General features: G+C 35.6%; 2 protein-coding genes across 2 annotated transcripts; both read left to right on the forward strand.

The window, feature by feature from the left end:
* Window positions 1–15: 15 nt before the first annotated feature.
* On the forward strand, window positions 16–1,719 carry LOC110601321 (probable NAD(P)H dehydrogenase subunit CRR3, chloroplastic). The gene is made up of 3 exons (XM_021738415.2): window positions 16–407; window positions 577–722; window positions 1,268–1,719. Exons 1-3 carry the CDS (start codon window positions 157–159, stop codon window positions 1,390–1,392), a joined length of 522 nt encoding a protein of 173 aa, XP_021594107.1. The 5' UTR covers window positions 16–156; the 3' UTR covers window positions 1,393–1,719.
* A 1,565-nt stretch (window positions 1,720–3,284) lies between these two features.
* On the forward strand, window positions 3,285–10,139 carry LOC110601938 (putative clathrin assembly protein At2g01600). The gene is made up of 15 exons (XM_021739350.2): window positions 3,285–3,605; window positions 3,712–3,781; window positions 3,913–4,010; window positions 5,376–5,514; window positions 5,689–5,816; window positions 7,104–7,196; window positions 7,309–7,359; window positions 7,731–7,796; window positions 7,901–7,966; window positions 8,126–8,206; window positions 8,291–8,371; window positions 8,863–9,036; window positions 9,145–9,226; window positions 9,336–9,457; window positions 9,584–10,139. The coding sequence occupies exons 1-15, from the start codon at window positions 3,516–3,518 to the stop codon at window positions 9,929–9,931; spliced, it is 1,689 nt and encodes a 562-aa protein (XP_021595042.1). The 5' UTR covers window positions 3,285–3,515; the 3' UTR covers window positions 9,932–10,139.
* The last annotated feature ends 5,365 nt before the right edge of the window (window positions 10,140–15,504 follow it).

The following is a 15,504-nucleotide window of genomic DNA, read 5'->3' on the forward strand; positions in this document are numbered from 1 at the left end:
GTAATATGATCCTCTTTCTTAGTTCCTTTGCCCATCAAAAAAAGAAAAATTAAAATTCTGAAAAATTGCTCCTAAGAGGATACGACATGTCGTCAACAAGTAATACGCGTATATACTGAGATATTTGATAAGATATTTTCACTTCACTGGTTCGCCATGGCTTGCTTATCCTGCCACTGCATGAGCAGAGCTTTGGTTTTTGCTTCTCTTTCCAGCAATATTGACGACTCTCCACTTCCGCAGTCCAACACCACACGTCCTCATAATGACAAAGACAAGGCTCCAATTCCCACTATTAAATCAAAAACCAGAACCAAACGCCGCCATTCCAAACTCCAACAGCAGCTTGCTCTTATCCAGATGGAACGTGCCGTTGGCGCCGGCAGCTATCGCGATTCTGAACCCACGTTTGTTCTTCTTTCTCGCTCCATTTTCGTCATTCAAGTTGCAAATACCCATTAGTTCTTCGTATTGTGTTCATTCCATGGATGCTTTCAAAGATTTTGTATAATATTATGCGATTATGCTTTTGATTGTTTTGTGGGTTCTTATTACTTTCCCTTTAATGATAATTAGGGGCTCGGACCAGAGAACAAAGGACTCTATTTTGACGGGTCTGTCGCCGAATTCTGGTGATGCATTGGAGGGACCGGTGGAGAAGCAGCTACGAGAAACAGGAGAGTGGATTGTCGATACAACGGAGGGACAATTTCGTTCTTCTGGTACTACTCTTATTTCTTTCCCTCCTGTTTGTGGTTCTTTGAATAGATAGATAACGATTTTTTTTTTCTCCTGTTTTTATTTGTGCACAAATTGAATCTTGTTTACAGTCCATTTTACTGGGTGCTCCAAAAATTTTCGCTTCCATGCATTCCATCTAAGAAAGTCTTTCTATTATAACTTTCCTTTTTGCTAGAAACAGCCGGCAAATTAGGTGTAGAAAATCCAGTGTTGTAATTTCAAATCATAATTACAGTATGCTGAGAAACAATGGTATATTTTGGTCCTCACTTCCTTGCAGAACTTATTACAGAATTGGTAATTTGGTATGGAAGCCAAGGCTCTCCTTCTACTTCTAGAGTCTAGATTGTTATTGAATCAAAATTGGACTTCTAATTAGAGACTTTAGGATGACATTACCAGCAAGTTTCAATGTTGTATTTCTGATGTGTAACTTCATCTATTGTTTGGTAGTTTTTGCCACTTTATCATAGCTTTTTTGAGGTATTAGATTGGCCTAATTTTGGGTTTTTTTGTCCTTTTACAGGTAAAAGAATTTTGATGTTTTTCTTTCAGTGGGTTCTGCCGATTTACATTTTCATGTTCCTAGTGACTTCAGGAATTGTGAAGCTACCCTTCAGCACACCCCAACTTGATGATCTTCTCATGTGAAAATATTAAATATCTGTTGAAATCTAAAATCAGATTATAGTTGCTTCCTCCCAGATGATGCTAGTGAACTAGAACAGCCCATTTACCTTATAAGCATCATCCTCTGTGTTTAATCAATTTGAAATGCAAGAACAGCAGAGCACATAGCATCTCAGGAAAATGGGAGCATCAACCACCAAAATTCTGTACCAGAATGACATTGTAAGTTTAGATAATTGAGCTAAGCATTTAATGTTATACAGCTTAATAGTATATCTGTATGGATACCACATTTACATGTCTATGCTGCAAATAAACAAGAGATTATGCCTTCTCCTGCTTATGCTACTTCCTGCTGTCTCCTTCACATTCTCATCTTGCTGCTGGTACAAAATTACAGACTGAGACCTTGTAGTTCCAAACCATTCAATTTTTTTAGTGGAAACTATAATCTTTAGCCTTGAGTGTAATGCAAATCTTTGGCCATTCTTAGGTGGGAGGCAAACATAACTATACTTTTCAGCATATTTAACTTGGAAAATAATTACAAAAAAGAAAAGAGAAGTTTAAGAGCACATCATAAAATAGCGATCTGATTGCTGGTTTAGAGCAGTTACGTGTAGTTCTCCTTTTGTAACTCTTTATGTGTTGGTGGAATCATTTTCTTCGATCAATCATTTGTTTTTGGAGTAAAAGGAGACTTTCTCCATGTTAAAAGCTATAATGAAGAAATGGAAATGATGTTCATTTGCTTTTATTTTTTCTTGTTCCCCCTTTACTTCCAATCTTTCTTTGAATTATGGTTGATGGCTTTTATGTCTGGATATTAAAATATTAAGAGTAAACTACTACATAGTCCCTATAATTTAGTAAAACTTACACATGGGTCCTTGTATTTTTAAAAGTTATCTAAGTCTTTGTAATTCCAATTATTTACAAACACATTATAATAATAATCTATTATTCATTTCAAAAAAAAAAAAAACGATTATTATAATGATAAGAAAAATGACGCACCAAAAATGGAGGGCTACCGAATGCCAACCAAGTCGACAGGTGGAAAAACCGCCACCAGGAGAAAAGCACGTCATAGTTGGATTCAAAATTTTTTAAATATAAAAAACTTCCAAAATTTTATTTTATTTTTAGCCAGATTACAAGTTAATCCTTTAGATTTGCTAAAAAATAACATATTAATAATTTTATTTTTAATTTTAAACAAGTAAGTCATTCCCTTAATATCTCTTTCCACTCATCCATATACTTTACCGTCCTCTCTTTCCATCCGTTCATCCCATGTATTGACAATGGCAAACAAAACTCAAATTTATTTTACACAATGTGCTTAACATTGCATATATAATTCATAAATTTCAAAATTTCTCAAATTAATTGACAAACTACCAATTAGGATTGCTTTCCACAAAATAATTCTCTTCGTAAATCCCATCAAAATTGTAGAATACACCACTATATTCACAAGCATTGGCATTTGAAACACTTCTTCTGAGGGAATTTTGAGAGGCTCCATCACAACCTACAACATTGTACTGCAGCAAGAAACATCCCACCACTTCTTATCTAGAAATCAAAATCTTATTTAAATTTAGCTACTATAATTTTACATGTACCGCCGTTTATATTAAAAAAATCCCATAATAAAATTTTTTAATTTAAATTTAAATATAAAACTGAAATTATTTACGAAGTTAGAGAAATTTCGAATTGGAAGCCATTAGAGTCAATTGTAAGAGAAATTTATATCTAATTTGGACTAAAATAGTCTATTAGTATAATAAAAATGAGGGATGTAATTGTTTTAAATTGAAAACAAGGGGATTGATATGTGATTTGATATGAGGACTAAATTGTAAATGAACATTTACTTTTTTGTCAAAAAAAACCGAACTAGAGCATCTGTAGGCTCCCGTCTCTTCCCGTTTTGATCAATTCCACACACAGATTCTCTCCTCGCAAGAAACAAATTCCGGGAAGAAGGCCAGAGAGAGAGAGGAGGCGTGATCATATCACGTAGATTCAGAGAGAGAGAATCACGATGATAATCTTTTTTTAGCCTCAGAAAGAGAAGCCGATCTGATCGCTCTTTATAAAGAATAAAACTCTGCGACAATTAATATAAAGAAATGGGAACGCTTCAGACTTGGAGAAAAGCCTATGGCGCTCTCAAAGACACCACCAAAGTCGGACTAGCTCATGTCAATAGCGATTATGCGGTATTCCCCCCCCCCCCCCACACCCCCAACCATTTATAGATATTCATATGTCTTCCCCCTTTCTTCCCTTTTTCATGGATTTAAGATTTTTGGGTTCTATTTTTAGGAATTGGATGTCGCCATAGTCAAAGCTACCAACCACGTTGAGTGTCCACCCAAAGAGAGGCACCTTAGAAGTGAGATTATTTCTTTATTTATTTTTTTTTTTTGCCTTCTTAAATTTGATGGGCAGATCCAATTTTATGTTATTCTTTGATTGGGGATGTATGTGTTGTGTTCTTAGAGAATTTTTTATTGCCTGTTGCAGAAATCTTGGTTGCCACGTCAGCCATTCGGCCTCGTGCTGATGTTGCTTATTGCATTCATGCTCTTTCCCGCCGATTGGCCAAGACCCATAATTGGACGGTACTTGTTTAATCGATTCTCACTTTTAGATTTTGGCCTTGAATTTGGGTAATTTTAGTGGCATGTATTACTTTACCTTCTCTTTATTTTTGGTGCATTTTTGTTGAATTGATTTCTGCTGCTTTTGCTGATGTTCGAAATTGGTTTCTTGTTGATTATGTTGATTTACTGAGTGTTCTTTGGATGGAGCGAATAGTAAAGCAAAGTAAAGTGAACTAAAGTTGGCCTGAAAGGATGAAGTTTTGAACTTGCTTAAAAAACTTTTCTCCCAACGGAAGTATTATTTTAAAAACTCTTAATAACCTTAAAAACTTTGTCAGAAGCAGTTATGTATGCTAAGATCATGTACACTTGGTGGAGTGGTGTGTGAAGTCTTCAGTGTGCTTTGCTATATGAATGCTTTCTTTATGATTCAAATGCTTCAGTGATATTATAAGCTTTTACAGTAATATACTGGAGCTGAATCTTAAAATTATTAAATAAATTTTATACGTTGCTTAGATGTTCATTTGCGCTGACACATAACACCTTGGATACTGTAATTTAGAGAACACGATTAGAACTTAGAAGTAGGATTGCTATCATGACAGAAAGCTTATGCTATTATTTAAAAGTTTAATCTGTATTAGGCTTTATTGGCATTTGAAGCTCTGTTTCACTAACCTTCCAAGTTCGGTTTTGTTTACAATTTTGCAGTTTTTCCTTTACTTCCTTCATCTTTTATTCTATTTCTGGTGGATGGTTCTATAGGCTTCATGGCTAATGTTTGTATATTTTCAAGTTTTAAGTGCTACTGAATCCTATTTGATTAAATCTCCACATTTTCCAATATATTTTTGTCTAATGTTAGTGTAAAGTATTTTAATTTCATCCAAACATTAAGTTCTTATTGCTTGGAATTTTCTTATTCCCATAGCAAAAATGATCATTATTCAATTTTTTAAAATTGCCCTTAAGTGTTTCATTGAGGCTTGCACCTGAGTCTCTTTTACCTCTAACGCTTCTTGCCAATAGTTATCAAATCAACCTAGGTTATAACTTAGATATATATACAAGCATGAAATTGTGCTTATATAAAAATTGATGCTGCCTCTTTTCAAGTTAACATGTGTGGTAACCAGTAACCACTCCTTGCTTGGTATGCATGCTTTTGTGGCTGTTCTAACATTTCTAGCTCACATGATTAGATAAAAGCTTTTGAGCAAAATGTAATAGGCAGAATTGCTAAGATTTTGATGATAAGAAAAGCTTAATCTTGAAACCTTGTTCTCTCTTTCTGTCTCTCTCTCTCTACACAGACACACGCAAAAAAAAATTGTCATTGCATCAAAGCTGTATTATTTATACCTGCTTTTTGTTTAACAGGTTGCATTGAAAACATTGATTGTCATCCATAGATTATTAAGAGAGGGTGATCCTACTTTCAGAGAAGAACTACTTAATTTCTCACAGAGGGGACGCATTCTCCAACTTTCCAATTTCAAGGATGATTCAAGCCCTATTGGTAGGTTTATGCTTCTTTTCCTTTGTGTTAAACTTCTTTATTAGCTTCTGGTCTCCATAATCCGGATTTGAACCTGAGCATATTATTTTGGCCCTTTCAAGAAAAAAAAAGTTTGTTGAAAGAATTTTAATGCTTTATTTTATTATTTCATCGTTCTCCTGCCTTCACTTTTAGCTTGGGATTGCTCTGCCTGGGTACGTACATATGCTCTATTTTTGGAGGAGCGGCTTGAATGCTTTAGAATTCTGAAGTATGACATTGAAGCTGAGCGTATTCCAAGACCTGCCCAAGGGCAGGATAAGGTACTTGCCTTAATTCATAATTTTACACCTCTAAATAATCATTGGTTTAGCTCTTTGATATATATATATATATATTTTTTTTTCTTACTCTCTCCTTCTCCCTCCCTCTCTAGTTAAGAAAAACGTGGATGACTTGTTGAAATGATTTAATGGTTCTGGAGGTGAAGCCCTTTCTTTGACACTTTTCTTTGAAAAAATAAAATATACAAAAGGGGTACTGTACTGTTGATTTATGGTATTTATTAGTTTTTCCATCTTATATTTCCCACTTTTTGCCTGAGATCAAGTGTCAAGTGCTTGGTATGTAATTGTGGTAGTTGCTTTTCTGGAGCATATATCTTTTGCCCTTGCAAGAGTAAAACTAATTGCGAATTCGCCCACCTTCTTAACATGAGTTTTATTCATTACATTTGCTCTCTTAGGGATGCAATTTGCGAACAACTGACATGATCTTCAGAATGAGACAAAATTGGAATTAAAATGCGCTAATATAATGATTGTATTGATTACTCTGATGATCCTTAACAATAATGTATTATGTGACAAAATCCAGGAATTAAGATTATGCCTAAGATTCTTAAAATACAAGAAAGCACAGCATTGCAGAACTCATTGTGTAACTTGAACCATTATGACATAGATTAACCCAAGAGCTGTGCCACCTTTGTAGGTAGTGCACATTATGCGGCTGAAGGATCACACAATTTTTGTTCATTGCATATCTACTCTTCCTGATTAAAAAATTTCTTTTTGGGGTTAATTGTACTTTAGTTTGGTGATCTTAGTTAAGCTGTTTTTGAGATACTAAGACTTCCTTTTTTCCGAATTTTTATTGTATTTATTTTATATGAAAGGAAATATTTGTAAGGTCCTTATAAGACTAAATTATAGAAAATTTATGAGAGGAGTAGGTCTTATATAATTATTTGGAGTAAAGCTTGATTTGTTTTTGGTAGTACATCTTCATCCTTTTGCAAAAAAACTTTTGACTATTGGATATGTCTCCTTTTATTTCTGTCAAAATAATGATCCAGACATCTTCAGTTTTGTAATTTGATGAGATGTGGGAACAGTCTATCTGATGTATGAAAACTTGTGAATTCTTTTCTGTTCGTTGTCTGGAATATATTTTGGAATGTTATCTTTTAGTCCCATCTCATTTTGAGACACAAGGTGTTAAAGCTATATTGTTTTTTCTTAATTTGGATATCGTCTACTTTGGTATTTAGGCTGTAAAAGACTTTTTCTGCCTTGCTTTGTTTTATGGTATGGTATCCCTTTAAGCAGGGCTACAGCAGAACCAGGGAATTGGATAGTGAAGAACTGTTGGAACAGTTGCCTGCATTGCAGCAGCTGTTGTATCGTCTTGTTGGTTGCAGGGTATCTTTTTTGAAACTCATGGATGTTTGTTCCTTTTCATTGTTTTCTACGTTGTTTTATCATATTGCTTTAGTATAGGGAAAATAAAATGGTGTTGAATTTGTCTTTACAGCCAGAAGGTGCAGCTGTTGCCAATTATGTTATACAGTACGCTCTGGCTCTGGTATGTTGCTATCGCTAATGTAATTCCTGTCTTGAAAAATTCCAACTTCTACTATTGACTTTTCCATGTTTTTACTTCTGTGCGTAAATTTTCTTTGTTTGAGGGGAGTCAGGTGTGAAATTCCACATAAATTTAAAATATCAAGTATCATAGTAATGTGTTTCTCCATTATAAGTCTTAATATCAAGTTAGTTGGGTTGCCTATATTATGATGATATTTTTCCTTAGACCTTTATTAAGCAAATGGAGTAGGTTGTGGGTTTGGGTAAACAAACTAATTGGTTTATTCAAAAGAAAGAAGAAATAGGTGAAGCCTGAATTTTTTTCCTGTTTATGTATTATAAATAATTTGATGAACATGCAATTTTCAGGTGTTGAAAGAGAGCTTTAAAATATACTGTGCTATTAATGATGGAATTATCAATCTTGTGGATAAGGTATTTATTTTTATTTTTAAATCATATGATGCAAGAGTTGCCTTGTTTTAAGGGATGCTACTTTTACTCTTTGTATTGATGTTAAAACTTTCGTATGTTTTCAGTTCTTTGAGATGCCAAGACATGAAGCTTTCACTGCCCTTGATGTCTACAAACGAGCTGGCCAGCAGGTCATGTTGTGAAATGAATTTTCTTACATCAGCATCTGCTTAAATGTTATTGGTTAACATCTTTATCTGTTAGGATGTTCTTTGTATTGTAGCAGATAATATTATGAAACTGAGGTCTCAGCAATTGGAATCATATTGAGGGTCTTTTTTTTCCTGCAGGCTATTAGTCTTTCCGATTTCTATGACGTCTGCAAAGGATTGGAACTTGCTAGGAACTTCCAATTTCCTGTTCTGAGAGAAGTATTTGCTGCTATGACATGGAATTGTTTTAATATTCTTATTTTGGCAGTCGGTTTAATTGGTATCATTGTTTTTCATTTGCAGCCTCCGCAATCCTTTCTTTCTACCATGGAAGAGTATATAAGAGAGGCACCTAGAGTTGTCTCTGTTCCAAGTGAGCCACTGGTCAGTACAATTGTTTTCAACCATGCAATCACATAGTTGTTGCCTTGTGAAGATATGTTGTCGGTGCTCCTTTATATATATAGGTTCTCAACAAGAGAGGAGCAGTTAGATCCCTCGACTCTGTAGATAGTTGGATGGATCTGCATTAGATCCCATTTAAATCACTCCATGTATTCTAAAGACAGAATATTTGGTTTAATAATTCAAAAGGCAGGGCCTTTGGCTGTTAGTGAGCCGATGGTAAATTGTCATGACTAGTTGAGCTTCCATACAGGATAATGTTATGGTAATTTCAGTAGAATTAAGATGGATACATCATCATTAACACACACCAGTAATGATGTTGTATCCTTCATGCAGAAAGGGATCCTTGTTATCTTATATGTTGTTTTTGCTCTGATTTTTATATCCTTGTCACTAACATCAATTAATTTATTTTGCCTTGTGAATAAATATTACTTTTTAGGACTGATATGTGCCCTTTTAAACAGCTCCAATTAACGTACAGACCAGAAGAGGGTCCTGATGAATCTGAAGACGCCAAATTACCAAGTGATGAACCTGAGCCAGTGCCTTCAGATGAAGTTGCTGTCTCCAGCATTGACAATGCTTCTCCAGCTCCTCCCAGACCTCCTCAGAACAACATGGACACTGGAGACTTGCTGGTAATCTTATTAAGTTTTGAATTGGCTTAAATTGTCTGATGGATCCTGTGAACTTACCCTTTTCCTTTTTTCTTCTGTTTCTTCTCTCCTACACCTTTTTGGTTTCAGGGATTGAGTTATGAAGCACCTGATGCATCAGACATTGAAGAAAGAAATGCTTTGGCTCTGGCTATAGTTCCAACTGAACAAGGTAACCTTGTTGTTTCTATTTTGTTTTCTGATCTTTATCATTTGTGTTACATCTATGGAATTTTTTTCTCCCCATTTTAACCTGGCAGATGCGACATGTTGTTTTGCAGATGCTGCACCAACATTTAATTCTGGGGCTGGTCAAGCAAAAGATTTTGACCCTACTGGATGGGAACTTGCCCTGGTTAGCACTCCGAGCAGTGACATCTCTGCAGCTAACGAGCGGCAGTTGGTAGTTCTTAATGACTTCTATATCCTTCTTTTACAACTCATCAGTGATAGTATCATTTTGACATGTTTAATATGCCACGTTTAGATTTGTAATTGTCTAATCCTGTTTGTTGGTAATAAATGTTAGGCTGGTGGATTGGACTCGCTCACTTTGAACAGTTTGTATGACGAAGCAGCATATAGAGCTGCACAGCGGCCTGTTTATGGGGCACCAGCTCCAAATCCATTTGAGGTACAAGATCCATTCGCCATGTCAAACAGCATTGCTCCTCCTTCTGCGGTTCAGATGGCAGCAATGGGTCAACAGCCTCCCAATCCGTTTGGTCCATTCCAACCTACCTATCCACAGCCAATGCAGCAGCAACATTTGATGATGAGCCCTGCAAATCCTTTTGGTGATACTGGGTTGGGGACATTTCCTGTGAATCCTGTTACTCATCCTACCAATCCATTTGGAGGCTCAGGCATTTTGTAATTACATGCTTAAACATTTAAGAAGTCATTAGCTGATGAAGTTGGTTTTTGCGCAATGGAAATGAGTAAAGCAGCATGGGATAGTTGTTGACCTACTAGATTTGATGGTTTGCGGCATGAATCGTGTTTGTTTTGGTTGTAAAAAATAGCAAATAGTGTATCATGGACAACTAGATACGGATGATAATAATAGCGAGTGATTTTTGAAAGTTGCTTACAATGCATTGAATTTTTGGGAATTGGATACCTAATGCTTCATTGAAATTATGCACAATTTGGTGTGGCATGGCTGTGCTGACCAATAAGGAAGAAGAACTTCCAAGCCATGAAATGGAGCACATGCCTGATGTGAAATTGCTTTATGATGTAATTTTCGGGCCCTACCGCCAACTAACTTCGAACGCCCAACTCCAATGTTAAGTTGGTCTATGATCTAAATTCGGGCAAATCACAGTTCAAAATCATTATCTTGCTATACAGGTAATATAATTGGCAAGATTGCATGCCTTTGAGCATACAACTAGGCTTGTTCATCCCCCATCTTCATCTTTTTGGGGCAACTTTGCTCATGAGTTGTCGCTTTACATTATGCACGTATTTATATGATTAGTCTAACATGATAAGAATGAGACTCTCATTTCTTATCAACAATGGATTGCTTCTAATGGAAAGCATTCTGATTATTTACTCTAAATGCAAAGAGGCAATCCACCCTTAAAATTATGTAACCAGTGGAGGGGGAAAGCTCGAAGCTTTCTACGCAGTGTGAAAAGCTTAGCCCCCAGAAGCAATGGCGGATTCCTAGGGAAGGGGGAGCCCGCCCTCAATTAATTTTATAAGTGGACCTTATTAAGACAAATAAAAATGGGATATTTTCTCAGTGGCACAGAGGTAGTGGGGCAAGCAAAAAGCAAAAGTAGAGCAAGGGAAGAAGAATAAAGCAAAAGAAATGGGAGAAGGGAATGGCAAAAGGCAAATGTCCCACCTCTTCAATGTCTCTCAAAACACCATCATTACAAAGATAATGGAGTTGATTCATTTCTTTAATTAATTTCTTCAACTTCTTAATGGCATCTATTAATATTTTTTTTAATTGAAAATAAGATCGTTACCTTTAGGAGAATTGCAAGTACATATTACTGGCATGAATAACTCTACACGAGAAGATATATGAATTATATTGTGAACTAAAAAACTTTTAAATTATTGGGTGATTTAGAGATTCATCCTGATGACAGATTCACAATTGCTTCTCATTACATTGTATTAATCTCCATAATGACAGATTCACAGCTGCTTCTCATTACATTAATTCTCCTTTTTATTTTTTTCTTTTATCTTTCTAAGAATCATAGGATTCTTGATTTTGGAAAAGAAAAATATTTTCAATACTATTCCTTTTGTTGCTGAAAGAGGGATAATTGTATAAACCTATGCTTTTCTTTGGTGGAAGAAACTGGAAAAAGGAAATGTATTGTTTCAGAGAAAAGAGATGAATAGATTAGGTGCCAGATAAAAAGCCTTATAGAACGGAAAACCACAAAGCAGGCTGAGCTTTGCTTTCCACGGCCATGGGTGAAATTATTAGCTTAGATGTTAATTGTCATGTGTTGGTCCCCAAATTCAGACGCTACCATTTCCTGTGTGATAGTCATCATTAATCATTGTCCTAACAAAATTTATGTCAATAATTTTTTACTTTATTTATTTTTATTGTCTAACAAAAATTGTTCAGTAACTGATCCGAGAAGAGAAATTACAGATGAGAGAGTCATTCACTTCTCAGATTGACAACCCAGAACCTCAACCAAGCCAGAAACAATGCCCCTTGAGCCCCTCAAGTCAAACCACAACTCAACCTTCAAGAAGCTTCCAAAGGAGAAGAGGTAGAAGCATCTAGTTAAAAAACCCAATAAGCCTTCGATCCGTTTGGCATTTCTATTAGAACCAAATAGTATTTGAAAATATTACAAAATAATTTAAAACATTTTTAATATAATTTAATCATAACAATACTAAAATAATAAAATAGATTTTCCAAACTGATTTTTAAGTGGCTTGGCTTGCATGATTTTGGAAAATGGCATTTCTTTCAAGCTACCAGAGGAGGTCGGTGATTTTAGCTTGGTCTTGTCAGTGATTCGCAGATAGTGGTTATCGGCGATAGCGAGAACGAACTTCTTCATCGACTAGGCAGTTTTTAGAGTGCATGTAATTTTGCAGTTTAAAAAAAATTAATTCGCTGAAAAATATGTGATGTTTGCGTCATTTTACATTTAATTTAAATATTTAAATTTTAAATGAATTATCCTAACATTATATATAATTTTAATTAATTTTTAAAATTAAAATATAAAAATTTTAAAAATATATTATATGTAATATTTTATTATTTTTTAAGAGCAAAATGCATATTTATATACTCTTACTTTAATATTTTTACATATTAAACATTTTAAACCTAACTTTAAAAGAATATATACTAACTTTAAAATCATGACATTGACAAATTTAAAATTATACATTTAGCTATAAATTTAAAAAATTAGTTTTGAAAATAACTTTAAAATTACGAATTTAATAAAATTATATTTAAAAGTAATTTTTTATAAATTTAAGTATTTATCGTGTTTATAGTCAAGAGTATTAAAATATAAATATATATATATATATATTTAATATTTTTTAAATATAAATTAATTCAAAATATAAAAAAATATTTTCACTTAATTTTAATTAATTAATTTTTAAAATTAAAACAAATAATTTAATTATTAAATATATCATATGATATTCAATAGATGAATTTTATTTATAATACTAATTATGAAGATTTTATTGAGATTATAGGAAGAAATTGAGATTATAAGAAGAAAATTGCTTCTATTTTCTTACTTCTTGTGTAGTAAGTTACAGAGTTTATATAGTACATAATATGAACAATTAGACCTTTGATTGTGCCCTTAATTATGTCCTAGAATCGTGCCATGCTAAACATGGTAAGATTTGATCACTGATTGATTTACAATCATGGCAGAGGATTCTTTCCAACACTGATTGATTTACAATCATAGCAGAGGATTCTTTCCAACACTCCCCCTTAAGTTGGTTCATGTGGATCTAGCATACCCAACTTGCCCAAAACCTCATGGAATATTCGTCCAGCTACTACTTTGGTTAGGATGTCCGCCCATTGATCCTTTGATTGAACAAACGGTAAAGATATCAGACCACTGTCCAACTTTTCTTTGATGAAATATTGGTCTATTTCAACATGTTTTGTTCGATCATGTTGAACTGGATTTTCAGAAATGCTTATTGCCGCCTTGTTGTCACAACGGAGTTCAGCTGCATCCTTTTGTATCCATTCTGAGCAAATGTTTTTCTGTAGGTTGACCAACTTGTAATACCCGGCTAGACCCCGGTATCGGAATTCCTACGTTCCGGCGGATTTTCCGTTGGAAGTCGGGATTCGAGGATGTCGGAGCTTGCCCTAAGGGTATAAGAAAGGTTTTTAAGATGTGTTTAAGTGTTTTTATCATGTTTGCATGTTTTGAGTTAAGAAAATTGAGTTTTGAAATGAAAAGGCCAAGGGGACAAAAGCCAGGTTCGGCCGCCGAAGGTGAAGTTCGGCCGCCGAAAGTTGCATGGTTTCGCATGCACGTTAGGCCGCCGAAGGAAGAGTCGGTTGGCCACTACAAAAGCCCCTTTGCCCGAGACTTGAGTGTTAAACACTCTGTTTTTGGGTCAAAGGTAGGTTCAAGCTCTCCTTGGTGTGATTTCTCATGTTTTCCTCAAATCTTGCATGTTTTAACTTGAATTGAGCTTTGTTTTAGAGATTTGAGCAAAAGGAAGCAAAGTTGAGCACTTGGAGAGTTTGATTGAGTTTTCTCCTATCTCCAAGCTTGGATCATCAATCCTCTAGTTCTTCAAGAGGTAAGCATGGATCCTCACCTCCCCTTATGTTTAAAGTATGTTTTTAGAAGTTTTAAGAGAGTTTTATGGTATGTTTTGGGGTATAAGCATGAGTTTGAGCATATGTTGATCATATGAGTTTCTATGAGTTTTGTTGTTGTTTTTGAGGCTTGAGCTAGTTTTTAGGCCTCTCTATGCATGAGTTATGTTCTTTGTGAGTTGAGAAGTGTTGGTATGCATGTTATGGGTGTTTGATAGGAGTGTGGAGGCTGAGAGCATGAGTTGTGCTCGGATTCTGCCTTTCTGGAGAATCCAGGTTCGGCCGCCGAACCCCTTGTGGAGGCAGTTTCGGCTGCCAAACCTTGCCCCCGAAAGCTAGGCTTTTGGGTGAGAAAGGGGCTTTCGGCCGCCGAAAGAAGGAGTTCGGCCGCCGAAAGTGCATGAGTTTCGTCTCTGGACGAGACTTTCGGCCACCGAAGGTGCCGCCGAACATGCATGAGTTTCGTCTCTGGAGGGAGGTTTCGGCCGCCGAACCAGCCGCCGAAAGTGCCCAGTCTAGCCTTCTTTTGCCCATTTTTCCATGCATGCCTATGATGTTTTAAGGGGGTTTAGGGGAGATATTAAGAGTTATGTTTAAGTAAGTTTGGTCCTCATTTGAGTCCACCTGTGTAGGTACAGACCCGAGAGACCAAGGAGGCCCACAGAGTTAGAGTTACACAAAGACTGCTCAGCAGTTGACAGAGGTGAGTGGAACAGAACTTTATTTTAAAAGTTAAGAACTGTTTTAGCATAATTCATGCATCATTAATGCCATGTTTATGTAGGATGCTTTGCATTAGTATTCACCAAGTTGATGCATTGCATTATTACTTGTATATGTGGATTGGACCGAGGCGATCTCAATAGCCCATAAGTCTGTCATTATTGTATGTCCTGTGTGAGCTCCTTTGGGGCCGGGCATTTACCTTGGATGAGTCCTGTGAGAGCCCTTATAGGGTCGGGCACCATGAGTAGTTAGTGAAAGACCTGTGTGAGCTCCTTTGGGGGCCGGGCACTGACAGAGGGAGTTTTGGGATCATGTCCAATCCGAGATGTGAAATGTTTGTGCAGTGATGCATCATATGATAGCATGTTTTAAATGTGATGTTTTTATAGATTCTGCTCACTGGGCTTTAGCAGCTCATCCCTCTCCCTAACCCCATTTTTCAGGGCCTCAGAGAAGAGAAAGAGAAAGAGAAAGCAAGGGTAAAGGCATATGTAATAGTATAGAATAGTGGACATGATAATGATGTACAGTACAGTGTTTATGTAATGTATAGAAATGATGTAATAACCAGTTATGTATTGAGTTATAGAATTGTGCTTGGCCCTAGTGTATGTTTATCCCTTTGCACATGATCATTTTATGATTGAGATAATGTTGTTATGATGCGCTAGGCTTGGTGCATGGTAGTCTTTCTATCTCTGTAGTGACTGTATGGTACCATAGCAGGTATCACTCTTCGAGTGCATACAGACAGAGCATGCATAGTCCAGGCTTAGTTGATGAGAAAAGTTTCAAGAAAAGAAAAGATAGTCAAGCAAAGAAAATAAAAAAAAGAAGAGTAAGTAACAGTTTTAAGCTTAAGTATGATCATGTATGGGTTTTATCAGGTACAC

The sequence above is a fragment of the Manihot esculenta genome, chromosome 15 (assembly GCF_001659605.2).
Source record: "Manihot esculenta cultivar AM560-2 chromosome 15, M.esculenta_v8, whole genome shotgun sequence".
Lineage (NCBI taxonomy): Eukaryota > Viridiplantae > Streptophyta > Magnoliopsida > Malpighiales > Euphorbiaceae > Manihot > Manihot esculenta.